A 26,799-nucleotide genomic window follows, 5' to 3' on the forward strand; every position below is an offset into this window, starting at 1 on the left:
ACTGACACAATGTCTTATTTATTTCTTATGTTCTTTTGATCATGGAGTACAGATCAAAATGTAGTACATTTTAAATTAAAGCATGCCAGATTGATTTATCCATTCATTCAAAATGTTTGACCACTTTTGCTAAGTACCAGGAAATACACTGGTGAATAAAACAGACACAGTCCCTCCTCTCATGGAACTAAAGGAGAATATAGATAATAAATTAGACAAACATGTAATTATAAATTGTGTTAGTTATAAAGAAAGCAATGAATGGGGTATAGTGGTTAAAAAAAACTACTTAGGAGACAGGTTAAGGTCATTCTGAGAAGACAAAATTAAGCCCAGACTTAAGAGGATAAGGAGTCAGTCTTAGAAAGTACATATCAAGGAGGAGGAATGAGCTGAAAAGCTTTGAAGCGGGAAGAAAAAGCACATCTAAGAACAGAAGCAGCTGGTGTGGCTATTTAATAGCATGACAAGGGCAGTATAAATACATGGATGAAGGACCATATCACGCAGGTGGGCTTTGCTGGCCAAGTCAAAGAATCTGGATTTTATTCTTGTGTAACAGGAAGCCACTGAAGAAATTTTAAATAAAAGGTTGACACAAATGGATTTGTATTTTGAAAAGACCATCATGGCTATTACAGAAATATACCGGAGGGAAGAGTGTTACAAGAGAAAATGGGGAGAATCTAGTTAGGAAGTTACTGTAGGGGCGCCTGGGTGGCACAGCGGTTGAGTGTCTGCCTTCGGCTCAGGGCGTGACCCGGCGTTATGGGATCGAGCCCCACATCAGGCTCCTCCGCTATGAGCCTGCTTCTTCCTCTCCCACTCCCCCTGCTTGTGTTCCCTCTCTCGCTGGCTGTCTCTATCTCTGTCGAAGAAATAAATAAAAATTTTTTTTTTTAAATAAATAAAATCTTAAAAAAAAAAAAAAAAAGGAAGTTACTGTAATAGTCTAGGCTAGAAATGATGGTGACCAGGGCTCGAGTGGCAGCAGAGATGGAACAAGAGTCAGATAAGAGGTATCTTTGTGGATAGAAATGATAAGCTTATTTAGGACTGAGTACTGGGAATGAAGGAAGAGGACTCCCTCCCTGATTTCTGACTTAGGCAACAAGGTATAATACAATACCATTTTTTATTAAACTGAAGACAGGGAAGGAACAGATGAAGGAAGAACATCAATCAATAGTTCTGCTTTGGACATTTAAACTTTATTTTTAAAGAATTTTTTAAAAAGGTTTATTTATTTACGTTAGCGAGAGAGAAGAGAAAGAGCGTACGCACACAAGCAGGTGGTGGGGCGGAGAGACAGAATCTTCAAGCAGACTCCCCATTGAGCACAGAGTCCGATGTGGGGTTTGACCCACAACCTGGAGATCATGACCTGAGACGAAACAAGAGTCGGAACGCTTAACCGACTGAGCCACCCAGGCGCCCCTTGGACATTTAAGATCTAAAGATGTCTATTGAGATACCCAAGCAGAAATGTAAAGCAGGGGGTTAGATAAATAAAACTGTGGACAGGAAATATATTAATGTTAGAAAAATAAAGAATACTGATACCATGAAAATAGATTAGATCAGATCACCTAATTTAATAATTTTCGAATTTGGTGTGTATACGTTCCAGAGATTCTAATTCAGTATGCCTGGGGAGAGGTATAGGAGTCCGCATTTCTTAAGTCCATGAGCGATTCTGAAGCAGCTGACCTTCATACTACATTTTGAGGAGCACTAATTTGCAGACAGAAGAAAAGTCCAAAACTGAGAATTGGGAAATTCCAAATTTAAACCTTGGGTGCAGGAAGAGGAGTCTGCAAAGGGCACTGAATAGAAACAAACAGACAGGAAAAACTGGACAGTGGGGTACTCCAGAATTCAAATAAAAGAAGGGAGTGGTAACGTGAATATGGCTGAGAGTAAAGTAGAGAGAAAAGTGACTGATGGATAGAACAATGAAATCATTGGCCATCTTGACAGGAAGCGGCAGAGACTATCTAGAGTATTTTATGGAATAAATGGGAAATGAGGAAGATAATAACCACTATTAAGAAATTCTGGCTCTGAAAGGGTATAAGTAAAAGGTCAGCAAGTTGGGGAGGACAGAGATATATATGAGGAAATTCAGCATTTTTTTTTTTTTTTTGCAGGAGAGGGGTTGAGGGGCAAAGGGAGAGAGAGAGAATCTTAAGCAGGCTCCACACCCAGTGCAGAGCCTAACAACCTGGCTGGATCTCACAATCCTGAGATTATGACCTCAGCTGAAATCAAGAGTTGGGACACGCAGCTGACTAAGCCACCCAAGCACCACCTTTATATAGCTCATTTCTGACTGGATACCTGTGATATTTTACTAAAGTAACTATTTTAATTCTATTCCAAATAGTTAGTTCCTTTTAAAAAAACGCCTTTCATTTCAAACTTTAAATATCACACCTACCACCACACAAAATTTTTCAGTATCAATTATATACAATGCTTTTCTACCAAAACAAAGGTAGAAAACCAAAATTTCAAGTATTTCCTCTCTCTGGAAAAAAGCCATGACTACTTCATCCTCTAGCTCTTAGTGTTATTTACCCTTGCAAGATCCTCTATTTCAGAACTGAAGTTTGTTTCTCCTTCCATCATTTCTTCCTCTTCTAATGTTCGTTCATCATCAAAATCATGAACCAGCATGTCAGCTGATGGATCAAATTCATGGTCATCTGATGTTGCTGAACCTCCTGGTAAAGAATATTTTAAAAAGTTTGGTAAACCAAATTAAGTGTTATTAATATTAATTTAATGTGTATGTTATATTAAGCTGAATATAAGTCAAATAAAAGTATCAGGGAAAAGCTATGCACATCAAGTAGTATTTGTTTTCTAAAATTCTCGCCCTTACACTCATCACCAACCCCCTGCAAAAAATCTCTTCTCTAAGGGATTATTTTTTGCCCTGTTTCACCTCTATATATTCACAATTAAAATTGCAACTAGTATGGGGGATGGGAGGAAAGGATAGCTTTAAAAAAGTATATACAGCTTTTAAAAAGAGTACTGTCATCTAAACATGAAATGGAATGATCATTCGTGTGGGAAAAATCACAATTCTTAATCATTTGATATTTAATAGACCCAATGAGCATGAACCCTTATGGCCCATGAGAATACAGTCATGTGAAATACAAAGTCATCTGAATAAACAGTCTAATGAAAATACAGTTGTATTCAAATATTATTCTATTAGCTCTTCCACAAAAACATATCTTAACATATAGGTAGTTGTTCTTAACTTACTTAGTTGATTACGGTCTGAAATAATTCTGATATAGAATATAAAAGCAAAATTTATTAAAACTGCATACAGAACTCTTATGAAAGTCATTAAAATACTCAATAGGTAATTGATGTGTAAGCTAATCTATTTTTAGCCTGGTGGTTGGGGAATACTGCTGTACTCAATAGGGTCAAGCCTGTAATATTAGATTGCAAATGCTCGGCATATACATTCTGTAAACTATCCCCACAGTTGGCTATTGCCAAACCTGAACTTAAGTTTGCAAAAGCATTTTTACTACTAAACAAGTTATTTAACATTTAAAAAATCAATTAGCAATTATTTTATCAATTTAAAATGTTAAGTTATGTTAACAAAGTTATATTAATTAATAAAGGTTAATATCATTAATTAGTAATATATTACATCAATATATTCTTTCTTCAGTCCAATAAGAGAATCAGCAAGTAAAACAGTTAAAGGTTGATTCATTGAAAAACAGACTATTAGGCCCAAGGTTCAGGGCTCTTATCATCTCCCTCAATTTTCAATGTAAACACCATTTTTTGAGTTCTTATTGTGTGCCTAATACTACGGTTCAAGCATGCCACGTACATTGTATCTCATTTAATCTTCCAACAATCCTAGCAACAAAAACAAAAACTTGAGGCTCAGAGAGTTTAAGCAGCACGTTTAAACCCACAGAGCCAGTAGGTGGCAAGGATGGAACTTAAATCCTGGGTCTGCTAATTCCAACTCCTGTGCTTTTTACTGTACTTCAGGCCTCCTGCAAGCCCCAGCCTCAGAGATGTAGGTATCTTGCCTCAAAGAATACTTGAAGAGAATCTACTTTCCTTAACAACAACAACAAAAATTAAGTAGGCTCCACACCCAGCGTGGAGCCCAACACAGGGTTTGAACTCACAACCCTGAGATCAAGACTTGAGCTGAGATCGAGAATAGGAAGCTGAACTGACTGAGCCACCCAGGGGCCCTGAAGAGAACTTATTTTTACTAAGATGTGTGAACTGCAAGCCAGGTCAGGTGGTGAAGCACTCAGAAGTCATTCTGCTCTTTGAGGAACACAATACTGATATTAAATATAAAATAACTGAATATATAATAACTAAATATATAATTTCTAAATCAGGTATCACCTTATAACACAAATGAGTTAAACTATCAAAGTTTTAGAATGACTTAAAAATAAAAACATATTTCATATTATATATACTATCAATTTCTCTGGATAATTAAGAAAAGCATGGCATAATTTTATTAGGGCATCTTAGTACTGGTTGAGGGACTGGACACAAGAGTTCTTAATTTAGTTGCAATTTTGTCCCAATCATTATCCCTTCTTGAGTTTTTAATGAAAAATGTTCCCAAAACTTTTTAGTTCACCCAGCAATCTTCTAGGATACTTAGTCAATAATCATGTATTCCTACAGATGAAGCTATATTTTTCTTCTCCTTTGTAGGCAGGAAGATCCTAAAATCACCTCATACTACCACCCTGTATACTATTATCCTATAATAGTAACTGTATACTATTATACTGTAATCATAATATAATGCCTATTGAATGCAAATACTGTAAAAATCTAATTATGCTTAATTCCTAACTACTTATACTTTCACTAAGTAAAACAAAACCAAAAAACCTCCCATAAATACAGAGCATCAAGTTATGAGTGTTCTATTACTTACCTAAAGTCTCCCATTTTTTGTCATCATTTGCAAAGCCAATTATATTTAAAGCTTTGCCACCTCACCCTGTCACTACATGAAATACCCAAGGGTAGTTAAACCTTTTTCCCTTTCTCACTCCAATCCTTTCTCCACATATACACCTCACTGTTTTCTACTAATTTTCAGTTTCACTTTTCTTACCTTAATCTGACTTTTTGTGTGTGTTTTTTTTTAAAGATTTTATTTATTTATTTGACAGAGCGAGAGACAGCCAGTGAGAGAGGGAACACAAGCAGGGGGAGTGGGAGAGGAAGAAACAGGCTACCAGCCCAGGAGCCTGATGTGGGGCTCGAACCCAGAACGCTGGGATCACGCCCTGAGCCATAGGCAGACGCTTAACGACTGCGCCACCCAGGCGCCCCTGACGTCTTCGTTTTATCTGACTTCTTTTTACCTTGTTGGAACCAATGAACCACCCTATTCCTTTCTGTTAACTACAAGGTCCATTGTTAGGCTGTCTCCTAGCGGTAAAAATACCTAAAATAAATTATTAGAGGTAGGGAATCTGGTGCTTTGTGTAAATAAATATTTTGCTTCAGAGTTAAGGCAAAAATCGGTTTCGTCATAAAATTAAACCTTACAGCAAAATTACTAAAATGTACCTATCTTTTCAGATGAAAAAGATAAATTGTTTATAACATATCATGTGCACTCATTCAATTATTTTTACCTCCTTCCTTTCCCTAAATCTCCCCTTTAATGGTTACTAGTCTTACAGGTAAAACACTGTATTGTGCCTCCACAGGTTTACACTGGTAAAGTCTATAGACAAACCCCTGAGCCTGGGTCATGTGACTATTATTAGTGACATCAATTCCAAAGTACAGATGTTACAAAGGCCACAGACTTTCACCAGTGGACCAAAAATTTTTTTTACACAGAAGCCTCTACTCCTAATTTTTTCCCACCAACTTCTGTTAACTGCCTACAATTAGTATTACATATAAGAATATATATTCCCTTTGGGCAGAAGCCTGATACTACAAACACTACTTCAAAAGATCTTCCTTAGTCTGAAAACAAAAACAAAAACAAAAAATCTATTTGTATAAGCATTCAGCAAGTAGTAAAGGCCATCAAAGACATTTGTATTCTTCAAGCTCCACTATTCCAGTTCAGCCTAAGCCAATTCAAATGCAATGGAAAATGAGAAAGCTATTTAGTATTACTTTTGAAGTAATTACTTTTTTTGTGCCTATATACTACCTAATGAATGAATGTCTCAAAAATTCATAGAAAAATATCTAAACCTCAGTCTATTTGCAGTATGACAACATTAACAAAAACAACTAGAACCTATTTTTTTGATGAAAAGATGACTGTGTTTAAAAGAAAAAAAATATTGGGAACAATTCCATGTCCTAAAAAGGATACAATAATCTACTATTTATCTGAGGTCAGATTACTTCCAACCTCAACCATCCAGAACATATTTATAAACCAGAAAGTTAAAAAAAAAAAATCCCTAAGTTTCAGAAATGCCACAAAGCCTAATATACTTTACTTCCAAGCATATTAGAAAGAGTAAGACATCTGCAGCTGAAATAAATATATCAAAACTCACAGTCAATTGAGCACACTAGTCATTTAGAAGGGATCTGGAGGTATTCTAGTCTAGCTCCTACTTGATGTATTATACTACAAAGAGTACAGTGAGATTTGTGTTCATGAAAACGACCCCAAACCATTAAAAAAGGCATATATAAAGCGTTTTTACAGACATTCTTTCTAAAACTTACACAACAGAGAAAGATTGCTTCAATAATCTGGAAAATTCAGTAATACATCATACCTAAATATTCAATATATAGGAGATGTTTTCAAATAAAACATTACCATGTCTCAGAGAGATCCCTTTCTGACCCTTATGCTATATTGAGCTGTTCCTTAATTCACGTACTCCGTAAGAGAAGGCAGCCTTCTCTCTTGAAGTCCCTGGACACTGAGGCAAAGACTAGACTCTTTCCTGACTGCTCTTTAGCTCCAACCAATTGTTGCTATACAGGAATGTTATACTCAGCAGCACCAGAACCTCTAACTAATCGTGAGAAGCCTAAATACAGATTTTATATAAAATATTCTAATTTTTAAGGTCACTACACTGGCCAAACAAAAACCATCTGTGGCCCAGATATGGTTCAAATATCATGTTTCCAACCTCTAAGTTAAGAAAAAATGAATCTGTACTGTATTTGTAAGAGAATATGAAACTCCAAAGCTATACGGTGTGACTCTAAACATAACCTTAATTTACAACATTAAATATTCATTTTTTTAAAGTTCTTGTTATATTTTTTCTCCCTCATTATATGCATTAATTTTTTTCTTAAATACTTTGAGTTTCCTACACAAGCAAATATTTCTAAGTAGTGACTCCTTTTGAAAAAATACACTTCATATATACTTGAAATCAAAAGCAATTAAAACCTGTAAGAAATACACACAGTAATTCATAAAAAAAGTGAACCCACAAATAGTCATGAGGTTGAACTCACAGCAGCCTCACCTGTACTTTCATGGGCAGTCAAATATTTCATCCATTTCTTTTTCCCCAGAGAAAAGAAGCATTCAGAAGAAAAGCAAGTCAGATGATAGTCTAACTCCTCTAGCCTTTTTATAACTAATAGGATAAATGTTAGTCAAACAGAGATTACAGAAAATATACAAAATACTTACCTGGACTTGAAGACTCAACAGATGGCTGGGGGAGGGGGGAGAAAAGAAGAAAAATTATCATCTTTGTACAGTAAATCTTTACAAAATTTACAGGAATTATTCAATGACAAGCATGACACCAAAAACCACAGTAAGTTCTAATGTCTAAATTGTCCAAGACAAACTAAAACCTTCCATATAATCCTTTCTCTGACATTGTTTATTTAAACAGAGAGAAAAATTCCAAACACTCCTGAATCTAGAAACAAAGACAACAATAAGGAATTGATTCAGATTTTAAAGGCAAATAGGGTCTCATAACATATGTAGTTTAAGAGATCTTGGAACTTTCTAAAATATTTTCTCCAATCAAGACAGAGGAAATTATACACAAGGTTTGCTATCAAGCTGGTCTCTGGCTTAAAATGTGTAGGAGAAGGGAGGCCAAAACATTTTAAGACATTATTTTAAATAAAAGTTATATTGCAAGAAAGCAGAAGGAAAAAGTAAAATGTTATTGAGCACCAAACAATGTATTAGGTTAACTTAACTCACAAACAACATATTTTTAAATTATCACAGAATTTATTAAGCTTCAAGCTAAAGTCTATAGAGAGGTTAAGTCATCTGACGGAAAAATTACAAACATCCCAATTACAATGCTGCTTCTACTGTAGCATTCTACTCCTCATATATTTAACTATAAGCATTTAGATTGCTAGCTAGCAACTTATTTCAGTAATATCATCACTTGACAATGTGTGGCTATATTTTATCTAAATTCAGTTAATTCACAACTATAAACAAGTCATCTACAAACTAAACTTCTATAAATAACAAAAACTATGTTTCAAATGACATACACTTCATAATTAAAACCTTTCCTGTTCATTCAGAGCTATTTCATGCCCATTAGAAGTCAGAGATGCTGGAAGGCCAAAAGCATTAGCAAAGATAGGGTTATTCTGGTACAGAGAGCCCCCAACAATGATGACTCAACTTAACGATTTTTCAACTTAACAACAAGGCAAAAGCAATACTCATTCAGTAGAAACCGAACTTCAAATTTTCATCTTTTCCTGGGCTAGCAACATGTGGTATGATACTATCTTGTGATGCTGGGCAGTGGAGGCAAGCTGCAGCTCCCAGTCAGGCATGCAATCACGAGGGTAAACAATAACCAATACACTTATAACCATTGTGTACCCATACAACCTTTCTGTTGTTCACTTTCAGTCTAGTATTCAATAAATTACATGAGATATTCAACATTTTATTATAAAATAGGCTTTGTGTTAGAGGATTCTACCCAACTGTAGGCTAATGTGTTCTGAGCACGTCTGAGATGAGCTAGCCTAAGCTAAGATGTTCATTCAGGTTAGGTTTATTAAATGCCTTTTTGACTTAATGATACTTTCAACTTATGATAGGCTTATCAGGACATAACCCATCATAAGTCGAGGAAGATCTGTATTTTCCCTCTTTCTGCTAAGTAATGGGGCAGACAGCCAAGAAAAACAAAATAAAAGGAGGAAAGTGCCTCATTTTTCAAAAGCTACGCATCTAAGACAAATTTCTTATGAAGTATTAAAACTCCATTTTGAAAACTGTCCACATTATGCTATTGTACTAAGTATGACATTCTAGATTGTACATGGTAAACTTAGGTTCTTTTGAAGCACATTTTTCCAAGGGCCCTATTTTTTCCTTCTAATGCTTAGGATGGTTCTTGGGGCGCCTGGGTGGCACAGCGGTTAAGCGTCTGCCTTCGGCTCAGGGCGTGATCCCGGCGTTATGGGATCGAGTCCCACATCAGGCTCCTCCGTTGTGAGCCTGCTTCTTCCTCTCCCACTCCCCTGCTTGTGTTCCCTCTCTCGCTGGCTGTCTCTATCTCTGTCAAATAAATGAATAAAATCTTAAAAAAAAAAAAAAAAAAGAATGGTTCTTGACTATAACATTAACTTATTTTAATAAAAGACTAACAGTATTCAATATTATGTATTTTCAAGTGTCACACCACTATCTTTACTTAAAAGTTAGTTTGCCACAATAGAGTCAAATCAGTGCTACTTTTTAATTCTATTCTTCTAATAGGAAGCTGGAGAGCAGGGTGATACAGTAATGTAACTATAAAAAGGGTTTCTAGCTTGCTTAACATCTTTTGGGCAGAGCTACACATTTCTAGCTCAAAATGGATTTAACCACCACACAAATTACAGAGCAAATCAATATTTTAAAGTATTAATCCACTTTTATGTCATGCAATTATGCTTTATAAGCACAATCTCTGTCCAAGGCCACAGCAACGATGACTATCTTCATCTCGTCCCAGGTTTGCCATCCAAAGTAGCCCCACAGTGTTGTTTTCCCTTTTTAGTAAATTTTGAAATGATTTCAGGGCAGAAACAAGAAAAAAACTCATTTCTTTCAAATTAGGAGCTTAAAAGAAATGGCTCTTTGAACATTTAGGGTTTTTTTAAGCACTCCAATAATTATTCCATTTAACAGTCTTCTCATAAAATGGGGTTTCTGATTAAAAATGTTATCCTACTGAAGATTAAAAGGTACATTTTCGTTGATGTTACATATTGGCAATAATGAAGATACCGGATTGTGAACGGTGTCTGTAGTTTGTAAAACGCCTCAAACAGCACTTAATGCCAGTACCATACCGATTGCTGTTTTACTGTCAAAGTTATTTATCACTTTAAAGTTCTGAAAAAGGCCCCAAATATTTTCCAATAATTAAGATACCAAATGTTTAGAAGACTGGTGGCATTTGTAAGCTTAGCTGGCATAAAGTAGAACACCCACTATTAGTTAATTTTATGTCAGAAATACTGGAATATTTCAAGAACAGTGATTTGACTGATGTATACCTAATTTAGGATGGGGAGGGGAAGCAGGGATGCTTTGCCTCTAGACATACATTTTAGTATTCTATGTTCAAAATAAAATTCCACTGTTTCAGTTTGGGGAGGGTGACAGTGAGATTAGTTTCCTGAAAGTTAATTCTATTTAGTTAAATTAAAAATTGAAGTTCTAGAAACCTGGCATTTGTAAACCGTTTATACTATAAACATAACCTTTGCCCAGCCAACAGACAAAACAGTTATTTTTCAAAATAAGAGTTTAGTATCATAATACAGGAAATTTCAGTATGAAATGAGGACACTTTTTATTTAGGTATTTAAGAGAATAGCAGAACCAGCTTACATTTATATAGTACTACCTTTTTTCAAATGAGTAAAGTTACTTGATCATAACTATATACCTGGCAATAACACTTGCCCTGCCTACCTCATTTCATAGATTAGCAAACCCAAGGAGATAAAGTGACTTGATCAAGCTTCCATGGTAGGTGGTGAAGGTGGAACTGAAGTCTAGGACCTGAATGCTTCCGTTACCTTCCAAGGAAACAACTATATTAAAAATATTTTCTCTTTACCTCTCTCCTTCCTCCCCTCTACTTTCTCTCTTTTTAAAATGGTTTTCATCTGTTCAAAACATGTTTAAGATGTGACTGCAAGTTGTCATCTGTCATGTCAGACTATCATTTATGTCTCATTAGGAACTGGTATCTCTAACAATACTCTCCAGGAAAACCTGAAACATCTACCATTAATGAAACAGTAAATTGGAAAGGGGGAAGGAGGGGAAAAATAAAACTAAAGCTGCTAAACAGGTACTCATTTGTAACAGTATCTATTTTTAGAAAAAGCACAAATTATAAAATGAAAGTAGTAAAGATTTTTCATTGGAGATCAAAATGTCTTTAAAATGCAGTCATACATTACTGGTAGAAAAACGAATTGGTTTAATCGTTCTAGTGATCATTTTGCTAATATGAAATTACCCTACTGATACGCCTAAAAAAGCATACCAAGATGTATCTGTAATAGTCACTACCATAAAGTGGTTCATAGCAAAAAGTTGGGAAAAATTTTTAAAGTCTATCATTTAACTAGTTAGAAATGAAATACAAGCCCTCCAAACATTTAAACACTATTAATCCATTAAAAAGAATGAGACAAAAATCTGTTTGTGATGAGGGGGAAAAAATGTAAAAAACAGATACACGTATTTATTCATGCATATATTAGAAATGAAAAAAAAAAGTGCAGAGGAGGGGGTAAACTGGGCTGGAATACACATGAAAATTTTTTTCTCCGAAAGTATATATAAGAATCTGTTAACAGTAATTACCTCTAGGAAACAGGTAAGGGAGAGAAGGTTTTTTTCATTTTATACCTTTCTACCCTGTTGGAATTTTCTAACCACTTGCTAACATTACTGTTTTGTTTTTTAAAGAAAGTCAGTGGAGATTATCTTGTGGAATTATTAGCTACTTTCATTTTTTTCCTCTACTTCTAGATTTTTAAGAAAACTTAGTACTTGCCACCTCTTTTTTTTTTTAACAAGTGTGTAATTTATAAAATAACCTAGTTTTTTCTTTTAGGTGCATACATAATTATCTGAGATGGAAAACATAACACTAGACAGTCACACAAAGTATGAGTAGGCTAGGTCAAACTAAAAAATGAAATTGTTAACTTTTATACCTTCACCCATATATATGATTTAGTATATCAAGTTGCTGATAGTTGTAACAAATTCAATGCCTCAGATTTGTTCAAATGTTTTTTCGTATTTTTGTAGAACATGGTAATCTAGAATATTACCATTAAAAAAGTAAGGTAGTAAAAACATGAAGTAATCATTCGACTCCTATATTCCAGGCAATCAAAAGCGTATTTTCAATGAACATAACTGTCCGAACTAATTTCTCCCCTCAAACCAATTCCATCACCATTTCTTTGTTATCCACTTACTTAGTAATTTAGACACTAAATCAGAGATTCTCAGTTATGGGGACAGAAGCCAGGAAGGAGTTAGAGGCCTTCTTCCAGGTGGAAAAGACAGAGCAACAGTGCTCACCATTTCTCTTCCTCCATACAAAACTAAATCACTTCTTTCCCCTGAGGAATTCTGGGGCATAAAAAAGATTAGGAAAATCTTGGTGGTAAAACTAGCAAACTGACTACAGTAATAATAATTCAGAGGATAAATTGCTATTATTAAGCACTAGGAATTCAGAAGCCTAGGTCCCACTCTTAATTGTGCCACAGCCTAACTGCACAACTAGGACAAAATGCATTAACTCTCAGTTTCATTTTCCCTAAGACAGAAAGATTTAGACTTCTTTTAAGTTCAATTTCCTTTGAGATCTAAGTTCTTTACTTTTCTTATGATTTGCTCAAAAGACATATTACTATCAAGGAATACTTAGCTAAAGGGATAGGATATGTTTAACAGCCTCTTACAATTTTTTTTGTTTTAATCTAGGACTTTTGGGGAAAAAATTATCTCAATTTACAAAAAGCTTTCTGAGGGGTGCTACTTTATGAATTTCCTGTCTACACAAACATAATTTTAACAATCATTCTTAATAAGCCATAGAATAAGTCAAACAGAATGGGTCCCAAGTGATGACCAGTACTTGAACAGTTTAATCACTGCAATGAATTTCGAAAACATTTGCAAATCTTTTGAAATATACAGGGACTCAAGCTAACAACAAGCAAGAAATTTCTATATAGGTGATTACTTTTCTACGTTTACTAATCAGTTTCTTGCTTCAATGGCTCTGTTTTATTTTTGATTTGAGAAACCGATTAGCCTTTCTGTACAAAAATTCTCTAAAAGTAATCCACTTCTGTATTTCCTCCAACTAACCTTTCCCACCTTATCAAGTACTTTATTACTCCTTCTGAATTAAACTTTATTAGACTCTCATACATTGGTGTTCTTAATTACTCTGGATAAATCTAAATACACTTAAGTATAAATATTTTAAAAAATTTATTACCACTACAGAGAATTATTTAAGGCCTAAATCCATCACAGTGAAACAAGTTTTGTTTACAATTGAAATTAACATTATCAAGAATAGTAGTCAAGACGATCCTATTTCCTTAAAAAAATTAAATTCAAATACACTAAAAAACCACTAAGCAAGCAGTCTGTTTGCAAGAGAAATAAACGAATAGATGTGATAGTGAATAAACAGATCACGTATAATCGTTTTTGGGAATTTTTAAATACTTAAAACTAATACAGAAAAGCAAGTTCATTAAATTTTCTTCTCTTTATAAACAGCAATATGACCTAGGTGAAAAGATAGGTCTTGCACTATGTTGTGGCTTTTTTTTTTCCTGGAGAAGAAAAGTCCCTTCTGTGTTTACAAACTCTGAAATAACAGACAAATTGTTCATTCCCAAAGGTCCCTACACCACATTCCTTACAAAACCCAAAGGATCAACGATTTCTTCCTCTTATGCTTTCTTTCTCATTGCCTTTGTAAAACTGCAACTACCCTGTAATTTCCTTCCTATAAGTGTGACTAGGAGAACCTCCTTTTAGAAGGTTGATAAATAATTCTAAGGGATAATAAGTAATGAGAAAAATATTAACAAAAACTATTAAGATAGGGAGTATGTGCCATTTCTTTTAAGCACATTAAATATGTTTTTAAAGTTACCATGATTTGAGGAACCATTAAATACATACTTCCTACTATGGACTGCCTAAGATGATCAGATCAAGTATGAAAAATCAATATATTTGATTTATATCTAAATCAGTTTGTATTCAGGAATTAAACATTTCTCTGGAAAAACAAGGTCAGTGTCATTCTCCTGTGTAAAAAATAACAATAAAAAAAAAAAACCCAGAAGCATAATATCTACATTTTTCTCCAGAGACATACTTCCTCAATAACCTGTTTTCCCCTCAGATTTATCAAATAAATGCATACTGTTGCTTTGCATTTTCCGTTATTTCACCAGTTAGCTTCAATGCTCAAGTCTACTTCACCAAAAGTACAATAGCACATTTGATTTATTTTACTACATACTTTACACTGGCATCATAAAAAACACATCTCCCAAGAGCTCACACAATAGCAAGTAAAAGCCCTCTATACACCAAGCATTTCTCCACCAAATTTTTTTAAATAACTAGTCTCTAAAATCATCCTAATTACTAAAATATTGAGATCAGAAAAATACAAATTAATTTTACTTTTCACTTGCTTTAGATTTTTTTGCAGGACACAGATGAATGAAGAAGGATCCCCCATTCTTCCTCCAAATTCACTAAAAATAAAACCATCTACAAGCAACTGGAGTTATAGAAGACCAATTTCTTTTTAAAGATTTCAGGTCACTAAATAAATACACTGAAGACAAAGTTCAGGTTTTCTCTTCTTGAAACTGAACCATCCATGTGTTCCTACTGAATATGAGCATTCCATTCTCCAAGTGATGTAATTTTTAAGAAAACTAAAACATACCCTTGAAAATATTAGGAAATGATTAGTGACTCCAAATTTTGCTTTTCCTCTCTTACATTAATGCAATCATCTTTAATCTCTAAAACAAGAAAAAATATTAATATACTTCTACTTACATATTAAGTTTTCAGTGTGCAGGCAGTTAAAATTTATGGGTAAAGTTTCTTAAACTTAAATTTTACTGTATTTGCAAACTAAGTTATTTTCCTTCTGTAATAGCTTGCCTTAAAATATGACTGCAGAACTTAAAGCTCAAACCATGGTGAGCAGCACCACCAGGGAAGAAACCTATCACCTATTACACTGCTGCTTATCTAACAGGCGTTCACGAAAGGGGAATCCAATGAAAACTATTTGACAAAATGTAGGTAAATTTAGCCACATACAACCCCTTCCCCCTCTTACATATGAAAAAAAGAAACAAAATCTTACCAGGACTAAAATTGTTTCAGCCCAGTGGAATGAATCCAGTCACATTTAAGTGAAATACAAAGTACTATGTTTTCTCCAACTTATGTACCTTGAAATACAATTCTTTAACCACAAAGAACAAAAGAAATGGAAATAAACCTAAGATCTAAATTTAGTTTTTAATCAAAAGTATTAAATGTTTTAAAAAGATTACTGGCAGTGAAGAGTCCTGCTATAGTGAAATCTGCCCCTTTAAAAATAGCAAATACTCCACTACATTAATATAAAGTCAGTTTCCATAAGGAAAGCAGAAGGAGCACCCTAAAAGCAACTGAACAAAACAGTTAACTTTTAGGTCCCTCCACTCAACAGGTACATAAAAAGCATCGAAATTAATATTTTTCCATAATCTACACGTTTCTGTATTTCAAGGTTTAAAAAGGAGAGAATATGGTATTACCAAAAGTACTCACCTAACTCACCACTGACTTCATTTAGCAAATAATGAACACAAAAATTGCGGGCTGAATTGTTAAAAACAAACAAAAAAACACTTATTCCTGAATCTGTTTTGGGGTGTCTCTAAGCCCATGAAAATGGTAATTCATACAAGAAAATGCTTTAACAATCATTTAGTGAGGCTATGACTCAAAGTAGACTTAAAACCCCCAACACTATCACTTCTTGAACTCCAGGGGGTAAAGAATAACGGAATTCTTCCGAGGGTAAGGGGGGGGGGGAAGTATTTAGAAAAACCAAATGTGTAAAAGTTTAAATCAGAAACGAAAATTTAAATCTCCAGTGGCACAACACTAAGTTCGAAACAATCATTAAGAGTGGCTGTTCGCCAGGATTTGAAGCCCAAAAATATAAAACAATTACCAACGAGGAAAGGGGGCTTTGGTAACTCGTTTACTGGAAAAAGAGCGGGGGGGGGGGAGAATCTTCCACAAGGGAAAAAAAAAAAATGAGGAGAAAGACAATACTAACCTTAATATGAAAAGGGTGGGGGAATGCTTGGAAAGTGAAGAGAGGAAAAGGTAGAAAGCAACTCTTCTGAAATGTGGAGAGAAAAAGAGGTTCTACCCCAGGAGGAATGGAACTGTTCCGGAGATACCGGGAGACTCCCCCAACCTAAACGGCCGGCCTGCGAAAGGCCAGGTTTATTTCTCCACACTCATCTTAGCACCATCAGGAAAACGACAGTTTAAGGCCACTCTGTCTTACGTTTTCCCCATTAACACAGACTGGATGTCAGTAGCAAACCGGTGGGGGTGACGCGGAAGGGCGCAACAGCATCTCGGCGAGGGAGGGAAGAAACTTCGCAAGAAGAGGAAGCAGCAGCTCCTCTCTTGGCCCCTATCACCGGCCGGCGAAGTTGCGCCACCGACGCCCCTGCCCTGCGGGCGCCCACTCCCCCTCACCCCTCTCCACACGCAAAACTACGCAGCACTCGACCCTTCAAACTGCCCCCGAAGTCCAACTACGCCTCCGTTTCCTCCTACCCCCGGACCCATCCCAACTAAGTTCCCGGGAAAGCTCCCGCCCAGAGCGCGGCCTGTTCCGGACAACAGGTGGGCAGTGGCGCCAGCAGGGCTGGGCCTCTCCTAGCCAGGCCCACTCCACTCCTCCCCGGCCAGGGCCCGGGGGCGCCCGGCTCCGGGACGGGGAGGGGGAGCTCGCTCCCTTACCTCCGCCATATTTGCCGTACTGACGGGTCACATCTCCGCGGCGGCCGCAGCTGGGTCACGGCCAGAACCCGGATGTGAGACTCGGCAACGGGACTCCAGCCGCCGCCGCCGTCTCTGCTGCTCCCGCCGCCGCTGCCTCGGCGGGAACGCGCAGGAGCCGCCCGAGCGCGCCCACCACACCCCACTCCGCCCCCTCGCGGCGCCCCGGCTGAGCTGGACTGGAGGGAAAAGGCCGGCGCGCGCGCGCGGGACAAGGGGCGCGCGCGCGCGGCCCCGCGGCAGCCTTCCCCGGGAGGATCGCGGAGGGGGCGGAGTCAAGGTGGGTGTGTGGGGGGGGAGGTGGACATCTAAGCGCCCGGCGCCTCCCCTGCCCTAGCGGATCCGCGACTCCAACTGGAGAGAGCCCTAAGGGGACCAGAGAGGTCAAGGAAAAGTGCCAAAAATCAGCGTCCAGCATTGACACTGCTGGGGAAAAGATACGTTATATTTTACATGTAGGCCTTTTTTGAAGTGCATTTGCTGGAAAACGGATGTTGCTGTGATGCAACAACGGCAACAGCGCGAAGTCGCGCGCTTTGAAAGCGGCTGTCTCTTGACAAGTATTTCTCTCTCGGTTGATTCCTGACAGGAAATGTAAAATCCCACATCCCCAAATCTTAGAGGTCAGAGCAGAGATTAAGAAAAGGGACTGTGGATAGGTAGTCTGCCATCCTCACATCTCATTTGCTTTTCCCACACACATTTCCTGAGATGCCAGGAGCAACATAATTGTGCAACGTTTGAATTCTGCACAACTAGAGAAAATTTCAAAATACGAAATACTAAAAAGCTGCTCTTTGATGGATCTCTGACTTGATTGCATAGAGGGAAAACCTGCTTATTTGCAATGCCTGAAATGCCAGCAATTTGAAAGTTTATTTTAAAATACTGGCCTGGAACTGCCAATTGGCCTTGATGCCAGTTCTAATGACTGCATGGCCAATGACTGCAAAATAACAAACTTGTTTCCCTTCCATTACTAAGGCAGATACTGGCTAATGCAAAGGTGATATTAAAGCATGCACTAACATATTTTACTCAACCAGGAGTTTAAAAATCTTAATTTCAAAAAGACCGTTTTCCCCAAAATGTTCAAGGGTTCTCAATGCAATTTCAAAAATGACTACCCAAATCAACCAATCAAATATAAAGTCATTCCTTCCAAATAATGTGATGCCGGCACTACAATATAGTGCATAAATGTGCATATTTACAATTTTTCTTTAATACTTAACTTACAATGCAATATGGGCTGTTTTCTTAAATTATTTGTATTCCCTTAAAATTCTAGACTCTATTAAGCAGTTTCCTTTTTCCAATGATTCAACATTAACTTGAAATTCTTATGTCCAATAATAATTTGCGCATGAATAATTTGTGCATTTACAGGTATATGAAGTAGCTGCTAAGTGAAAGGACATTACCTGGTAATTTGACAGGAAAAGAGTCCACAGACAGTCTGTAAACCAATTAAACATAAACATCTGATGCACATTTTCTACTGAAAGAAAAGCAAGGGAAAGAAGAGAAAGGAAAACTTTAAGGTTCCCAAATCTACAAACAATTTTTACCATTAACTGTACTGTACAGTATTTTCATTTTATTTTTTTAGAATACTTATACTATAAAAGTGTTTTTCAGGATTCCTTGGGGGAATAAATATTTTAGCATAGGAACATAGAGTTACCCTACTGAATTACCTTAGTCCTTTGGACTCAAAATAAAAATCATTTTCTGAAAAGTCAGTTTGTGTTTAAATAGTTTTGACTTTGAGATGTTTGGTGGAAAACAGCTGAAGGCAAAGAACAATTGATGTGCATAGACCTGGGGTGGGTTAAGACAGAATAAGGGGCCTAGAGGTAGAAACTCAGGCTTTATAATACAGTGGGGATAGAGGATTTTCCATTTAACTACCAAAGGTAATATATGAAATTTAGCTAGTTCACAAAAAGAAAATTAAAAACTGTTGTCAAAATGCGAGGTACAGGAATAACTTGCTTGCTTAAACCCATTTACTCTTTGATTCTTCAGTGAAACCTCAACAAAAAATCCCAATTGTGATGAAAAAGCTGGGGATCATGGTCCCTTAAAGCTATTGAATGAATTCTGAAACTGTCTGGAAAATCGAATCTGGGACATATTTGAATGTGTCTCCCTCTTATTGATAAATGACTTTTTAAGTTTATTAATATTGTGTATCATTTTTACTAATTTTAAGTGACATTATCATTTGGGGGAAAAATTCCCTCTATACATTTTTTCCTCCCTTTGTTAATAAATGTGGGCTCAGTGCTTTTTTTTAAGCTTCAGATATTCTAAAAATAAAGAGAAATAGCTCTAATATTGTAAGTCATTAGTAACACATTACTAATGAATTCAGTATGGTCTTATTCCCATTTTATTCTCATGATATACTTATCTTTCAAAATTTTAGAAGCCACCTTAAGGAAAGCAGTCTTTCTCAAAAACTCTTGCTTACGTCCTCAGTATCAAATATGTAAAAATTAACTGCTCATCTAACTTAGTGTAGATGGGACCTTAGAGGTCTTTTAGTCAATTTCTACCCTGTCTAGGTAGGAATCCCTCATTATGTGTTCCCACTACCAGGCTTTTCTGCCTATGCTAAAACACCTCCACTGACTTAACTGTCTGATGAAGAGGCTGCTCTTTTCAGAAAAAGCTGTATGTTTGGAACATTCTTTTTATTAAACTAGAATCTATCTCCCTGTTACTTCCATCCATCTCCCTGAGTTTTTCAGCACTTTTGATTAATTCAACAGATGTCTTCTTTGTATTTAAGTGCAAACAATCAATATTTATACTTGGGTTAACAAAATATAAATCTTTAATGCTTACTGATACTAGACAACCTAAAAACAAGGCATGACAGAGTTAAAGGTATGAGAAAATTCACCAATAACTATGAGCTATTTAAAATCATTACCGTTTATAGTATTTATTAATGTGATCTTCAAAATGGTACTGTTAGAACTGTATAGTTAAATATTTAAAGTTAAACTAAAAAATGTGGTTAATTCCAATTTTATGCAAGGTTTGTGGCTAATGTCCCAAAACAAAAAAAAAAAATCACTATACAAAGCCTGAATAAATGCCTCTTGAGCTCCCATTCCCCACCTAAATGTTTCCTTATTTTCAGGCAAACTAACATTAACTTTCACCACATTTAAGCTTCTCAAAACTGCTATTATATTGGGAAATTATTTTTAAGCAATTTACTAAATACTCCATTAAAAAGTTACTAAACATTTTTATAGAGGCTAAAATACACACACATACACACACACACATACACCCTTCAGTTATTATTCTGTTTTAACAAAAGCATTTTAAGGCCACAATTTTACTTCAGTACCATAAACTAACCAATAAATAAAAGTCTTTGGCAATTTACATATACCTAAGAAATATAACCTTTTATTCAGTACCAATACCTGACTCAAATGTAAGTACTAAATACCTATACTACATAAACAAAATGTTATGCAACACAGGAACCTCTCAAAATGCTCCAAGAAAATATTTGTAACAATTTAGGCTCTAGGGCTATTTGAATAAACGGATTAATGCAGCACATTCAAAACCCTAAAAACAAATCCTCTACCTAACCATTTTCAGAGTCCATGAGTCCCTTTGGAGATTATTTGGTAACCTATTTACTAAAATATTTATTTGAAAGTGTCAACTTACACAAGCTGTGCAGGTAAAAACTGAAAAATATCTACTAATTTGGTTGAAAATACCTAAATATCAAAAAACTTAAAAAGGACGTTTTTGATAAATTGAGTTTACTTTTACTTTAGTAGGCAGAATGGTTACAAAGCAGTAATGCATTACATTTGGAAGCCCCACATCTATGCAAGAATCAGCATCATCTTTTTGTTAGTTTGGTTTTTATTATTAATGCCACCCCAAAACACTTACATAGCCTTTTGGTTCTTCAAAAAACAGTTTGGTTTTTTTCATAATTTTTACATAAAGAGTTTTATCCAGTGGCCCCATTTTATCAGATTATAACAAAGTGTTATTTTTATAGTCCTAATATTGTTGACATGTTATTTTTATCTCACCCAAACGCTGGAAATTATTGGCCCATCATCAGTTCTCAAACACTGGAATATACAGAAAGAGTAATGTAATATTTATATTACTTGAGGGAGTTTGGATTTTCCCTCCCTTAATCTCCAAGTGTGCCCCTGCCTACCAGCATCACATCCGTCTTGTCTGCATTGAACCTCAACCAGTTGGTTCTTAACCACGTCCGAAACTCAGCCAGGCACTGGGAGAATCGAGCCACCACACCATCTGGATCAAAGGAAAGAGAGCCTCAGTAGTAACGAGACCAGAGATGATGATACCACAAGCTCACCATGTCTCTAATTCTCAGCCTGTCTCTAATTTTTAAAAGATGGCCAGGAATTAGGACAAGGATCCCATGACAATTTTAGGAAAACATTAATGAGCCTTGAGACATGCAATTTGTAGCCGATGGTAAAGGAATAAAAGCGACCTAATAAATAGGTCGCCTCATTCCATCCATGATTGAAGAAAGAAGGTTCAGTCAACTCCACGTCATCTGGGCTAAGCGGCCTCAGTAGACGGGCCAATCTTGTAACTGCATAAGCTTTTCTGCAAAATTAAGAGTTTTAGCGTTGGAGGAAGCTTTAGGGTTAACAGGGGCCCGGAGAAGGGTAATGACTCGCCCAAGGTCACACAGCAAACGGGGACCAGAGATGGGCTCCAAGGCAGAGATCTTTCCACGAAAAGCTGCAAGAACAAGGCCATTTCAAGGAGGGGGGGCATCTGTCCCCAGGGATCTTCCCACGGACCAGGAGCACCTCGTTCCTTCATATTAATGCCCTCTTTCAGTCTCTCTTCCCTCCCTCACTCCCTCCGAAAACGGCCGGCTCGCCCAGGACCCCGCTCACCACGGGGACTGCGATGCGAGCAGGAGCCTCCCAAGGGCTGGGACCGAACCCGGATCTACAGGGGAAAAGAGGCGGAGCCACAGGGGGATGGTCAGCTTGGCCCCACCCCGACCGGATTCGGGGCCCCCAGGAGAAAGGGGCGGAAGCGAACTGAGCGAGACGAACTCACACCGCAGCGGATTCCCGGGCCGCCGCGGACGCCGGGGAAGATCCGCGCCGTCTCCACCGCCAAAGCAAAAGACCGGGCTGGGAGGGGGCGCGCGGTGGAGGGCAGCTGCGCATGCGCCTCGGGGGGCCGGCACACTCCGGCAGGGGGAAGCTGGCCGGGCGCGTTCTTTTGCAGCCCCGCCCCGGAAGTTAAGGGTCTTCCGGGCGGTACTCTACCGTGGGGGAGGGGAAGGAGAGAAAAGGGACCGAGGACACTCTAGGAGCCCCTCATCCCAATCAGGATTAGGAGAGGAGAGATGGTTTATGGAGGCTGCACTTACAGCCGCTGCCGCTGCTGCCGCCGCCACCTTCACTGCTGCCGCCACCGCCTGAAGAAGCCCCATCCATCCGCCTGCAGCCGGGGAGACTCACAACCTGGGAGGGGCCTGGGGCCCGGGCCGCCCGCCTCCTTTTTCTAGTCGTCGTCCGGAGCTTCCTCTTGCTCCACCAACCCTCTGCCCTCCCCTCCGCCTCCGCCCTCCTCCTCGGTCTCCAACCGCCAGCCAACCGCGCGGCCGCTTGTTGAGCCCGGGCTCCTCCGTCTCCATGACGCCCGGCAAACATTCCCGAGCCTCCGCCGGAGCAGCTAACGCCTGGGTTTGGGTACAGGAACTCCAGAAGCAGCTAGGGAGGGGGGTGGCCGACCACTCCACAGCGTGTCGCCACCATGCCCATCTCTCCAGTAAACAGCCGCAAGCAGCAGAACCTCTGGTTGTAAGTTCCGGCGCTAAAACCTTAGTCCACCCTAATGGGTCCCGGAGGGAGCCCTTTTAGATTCTGTCTCTTTCTGCGGCTGGGTTCAGCCAGTCCTCGAAGCTCTCATGCGGCAGTGTCCCCTAACTTGGCCTAATACAGACTTTTTGAACCCCCAGCTGCTGTGTTTGCTCTACGGGAAAAGGTCTGCTTTGTTTAGAGCCGCTCTTCCTCCTTAATACTCCTGGAGTTGTTTTTCCGGTCAGCCGCGTCATCCTTGCCCCTTTCAGTCCTCGGGTTCCGTGAGCCACCAAACTGAACTTGACTATGCTCTTTAGTCAGAGTTTTTTCTTCCTCCTCATGCCATCGCGCCTTAAAACCCATTCCTGCTCACGACGTTCTGCCGTTTCTACAACACTTGAAAGTGAGGCTGGGGAAGAGCACACGGCTCTGTGGACTTGTTTTGATTATAACTTCAAATGGTCCCTTAGTGCTGTCCAGCAATTGCACTAAAGTTTCCTCATTCATCCACTCTCCCACACTTCCAGACCACTTTTGTTCTCTCTTCTCAGACCTTCAACATCTCTCCTCCAATCTCCAGCTGAGCTAATCTTTCTTCAACAGAACCTGTTGAAAATTCTTGGCAGAGAACCTTACATTCTCTCTTGAATATGGTTCTCACTGTCTTTTTTCCATTTTACTACTCCACCAAAATAGTTTTTGTGACGGTCAGCAATAAGCGTCCGCCGAAATGCAATGGCCATTTCTCAGTTTCTTCTTAACCCTTCCACTTCTCAAGCTTTAAATCACTTCGTTTGGTTTCTGGGACTCCACTCCTCCCTAGTTCTCTCCGTGTTTTATTGCTACTTCTTTTCAAGATACTTTGCTGGTACCTTTTCTTCTTTCCCATATCTAAATACTGGAGTGTTGCTGGGGTCAATCTTTAAACCCCTTTTCTTCACTATTGTCTTATGCATTTAAAAATCACCAATACACTGATGATTCACAAGTTTATATCTCTAGCCAGCACCTCCTCCAAAAACCAAACTTTAAAAAAAAAATCAACATCTGCACTTAGAAGTTAATAGGCATCTCAAAATTCATATGCAAAACTAAGCTTATTTCCCCCTCTTATCTACACTGCAGTCTTTGCCATTTCAGTAAATGACAATTTCTGCTCTTCGGTTACTCAGTTAAAAACCTCGGAGTTTCCCTTGACTTCTCTAACACCCCGCTCCATCAGCAGATTCTATTATTTCTATCTGCAAAGTGAATTGAGACTACGCAGTAATAGAAGTCCCTGTAACACTACAGTAACCACCTACATGGTCTTCTTACTAACATCCTACACATGGTAGTCACTGTGGCTCTTCTCAAACCCCTCCAGTTTTTCCCCATTTCACTCAGAGTAAAAGCTCACATCATTACAGAGTCCCACAGGATCTCACCTTGGACTCTTCCCTTTGGCTGATTGTTCCACAACAACATCAGGCACATTATTTTCCCACTTTAAGGCCTATGCATTTGTGGGGGTTTTGTTGTTGTTGTTGTTGTTTTGCATTTGCTCTTCTTTGGAATACTGCACCCCCAGATAGTGTCATGACTCACTTCCTTCAGATGTCATCTTATCAAAAGGCCCTTCTCTAACCAGCCCTCATCAAATAATAATAATACTTACAATTCCCAGCACTTCCAGTTCCTCAACCTTGGTTTAAATTTACCCATAAAACTTATCCTTACTTGGTATATAATATACTTGTTCATCAGTGTGTCTTCACTCAAACTGTGGTACTCCATGGGGCAGACATTTTTGTTTTGTTCACTGCTATTGCCTTGAATGAAGAAGGCACTCAATATTTACTGACAGAACGAATGAATAATGTACTTCAGTAATATTGGTTACTGTGCATCCTGTCTGGTTTTTGTTTTTGTTTTTGTTTTTTAAAGATTTTATTTATTTATTAGAGACAGAGACAGCCAGGGAGAGAGGGAACACAAGCAGGGGGAGTGGGAGAGGAAGAAGCAGGCTCCCAGCGGAGGAGCCTGACGTGGGGCTCGATCCCATAACGCCGGGTCACGCCCTGAGCCGAAGGCAGACGCTTAACCGCTGTGCCACCCAGGCGCCCCTGGTTTTTGTTTTTACTTGTAAGTTTGGAAATCTCAAAGTAAAATTAAGTTGAATTCATGAATTGGGAATTTCTTAAATAATGACAAATTCAAAAGAGATTACCTATTAAGGAAAGAATCAGGCGGGAGATGGGAAGTAGTATAACCTTCACGTTTTGAGATAGCTGTGTTATCCAGTTAAATAAAATTTCACATACTTTAAAGTTTACAACTATTGGTTTGACCTAATATGTTTTTTCTCATTTTCCTCCTTTTAAGACTTAATGCTGATCTTGGAAAGGATCTTATAAAACATGTATTTATCAATTTTCCACTTTCTCCAGTTTTTCCTGTATTAGGTCTTTTCGCTAGCTTAACAATCTCCCATTGTGGTAAAACAACCACTTTCTTCAGTGCTTTTATCCCACTTCTCTGCCCAGTTCCTCTGTTCTACTTATATGTTCATTCATTTCCTTTTGATCCTTAAGAGTTTTCATGTTATCTATCCACTTTTTTTCCATTAGAGCCCTTACCATATTAATCATAATTACTTTAATTCCCAGTCTTGTCAATTTCAAAATTTCTGCCATATCTTCATCTGCTCTGATGCTTGGTTTGTTTCTTCAGACTGTTTTTTCCCTTTGATATGCTTTGTAATTTTTTGTTGAAAGCTGAACATGTTGCATCAGGTAATATGAACTGAGCCTTTAGAGTGAGGTTTTGTGTCTGTCTGGCTAGGAATTAGGCTGTGTTTACTGTAGCAGTAGGTTTATGAGGCTTCAATTTCCTGTAGTGTCCTTGTTTTTGTCTCTTTTTTTAGGTTCCCCTAGAGACTCCTTCATGGAGTCTGAGCCTTGTAGTTCTTCCCATTTCAATCCCCTGTTATTGTACAGAAGACCTGTTGGTGTGGTGGTAAGATGTTGGGAGGACAGGAAGTGTTCCATAATCCTATAATTAGGTCTTAGTTTTTTAGTGGGCCTTTGACCCTGGGCTGTGACCTTCATAAGAGTTTCTCTGATTTTTTTTTCCTGGGGTGAATCAAGAAGTCTAGAGGGACTTGGAGTTGTGTATTTCCCATCCCCCATTTTGGTTAGGCTCTGCTAAAATAGTTTTCCATGAGGGTAGACCTTTGTTAAGAAAAACTGAACATTCTGGGTATATTTTAGAATGGTTATGTCCTATCTCCCTGCTGGAATTATGACGGCGTTTTTCTCTGATCTTCTTCCCAAGAGCCTGATGGGTGTCATGGTAGGCCGCCGTGCAGCTGTGCCCTCGGGAGTTTTTATCTTTCAAATTATTTTACACTCAGTCACCAGCAATTAGTCAATTACCCTTTAAGTTTTCCTATCATTCCCTGGCCCCAGTTGCGGTGTCTGTTCCCAGTAAGTTGTGATTCTCTGTTTTCTCCTGCTTGTCCAACTTTCTGGCCAGTGGTGTGTCTATAAACTGATCTGATGGATCTAAAAAAACCCCATTGATTTTCAGTTTGCTAAGCCTTTTACTTGTGATAAAAATAAGATTACTGACTTTTGTGTTCTTTACATGTTGGACCAGAAACGTCTATGTACACTCTTTAACCCTTGCAGTCTGTTGTCTCCATTTCTGTACAGAAACTATTCAAAGGTCAATAATGAGTGACTGAAAGGTTTCAAAAGTCACCAAATTCAATGGGCTTTCTTAACT

At 38.0% G+C, this 26,799-nt stretch overlaps 2 protein-coding genes across 25 annotated transcripts in view; one reads left to right on the top strand and one right to left on the bottom strand.

The window, feature by feature from the left end:
* The window catches only part of MIER1 (MIER1 transcriptional regulator), a 61,887-nt gene extending 37,830 nt beyond the window's left edge, over positions 1–24,057 (bottom strand). For 2 of the 22 annotated variants that reach the window (XM_040627160.1, XM_040627180.1), the window contains exons 1-4: positions 22,599–24,053; positions 21,387–21,487; positions 7,691–7,715; positions 2,581–2,726 (exon numbers count right to left, since the gene is read on the bottom strand). In XM_040627160.1, coding sequence (XP_040483094.1) covers positions 2,581–2,726; positions 7,691–7,715; positions 21,387–21,487; positions 22,599–22,881 — 555 coding nt within the window. In that variant the 5' untranslated portion in view covers positions 22,882–24,053. The other 20 variants (XM_040627181.1, XM_040627166.1, XM_040627170.1 and 17 more) reach the window with 20 other exon arrangements.
* DNAI4 (dynein axonemal intermediate chain 4) overlaps positions 22,893–26,799 on the top strand; it is a 92,203-nt gene continuing 88,296 nt past the window's right edge. For all 3 annotated transcript variants that reach the window (XR_005834138.1, XM_040627157.1, XM_040627159.1), the window contains exon 1: positions 22,893–23,031. Coding sequence is in view for 2 of the 3 variants with exons in the window: in XM_040627157.1 (XP_040483091.1) it covers positions 22,985–23,031 (47 nt within the window). In the remaining variant the exon portion in view is untranslated. The remainder of the gene's footprint in view (positions 23,032–26,799) is intronic.

This window comes from Ursus maritimus, unplaced genomic scaffold (genome assembly GCF_017311325.1).
Source record: "Ursus maritimus isolate PB19 unplaced genomic scaffold, ASM1731132v1 scaffold_12, whole genome shotgun sequence".
NCBI lineage: Eukaryota > Metazoa > Chordata > Mammalia > Carnivora > Ursidae > Ursus > Ursus maritimus.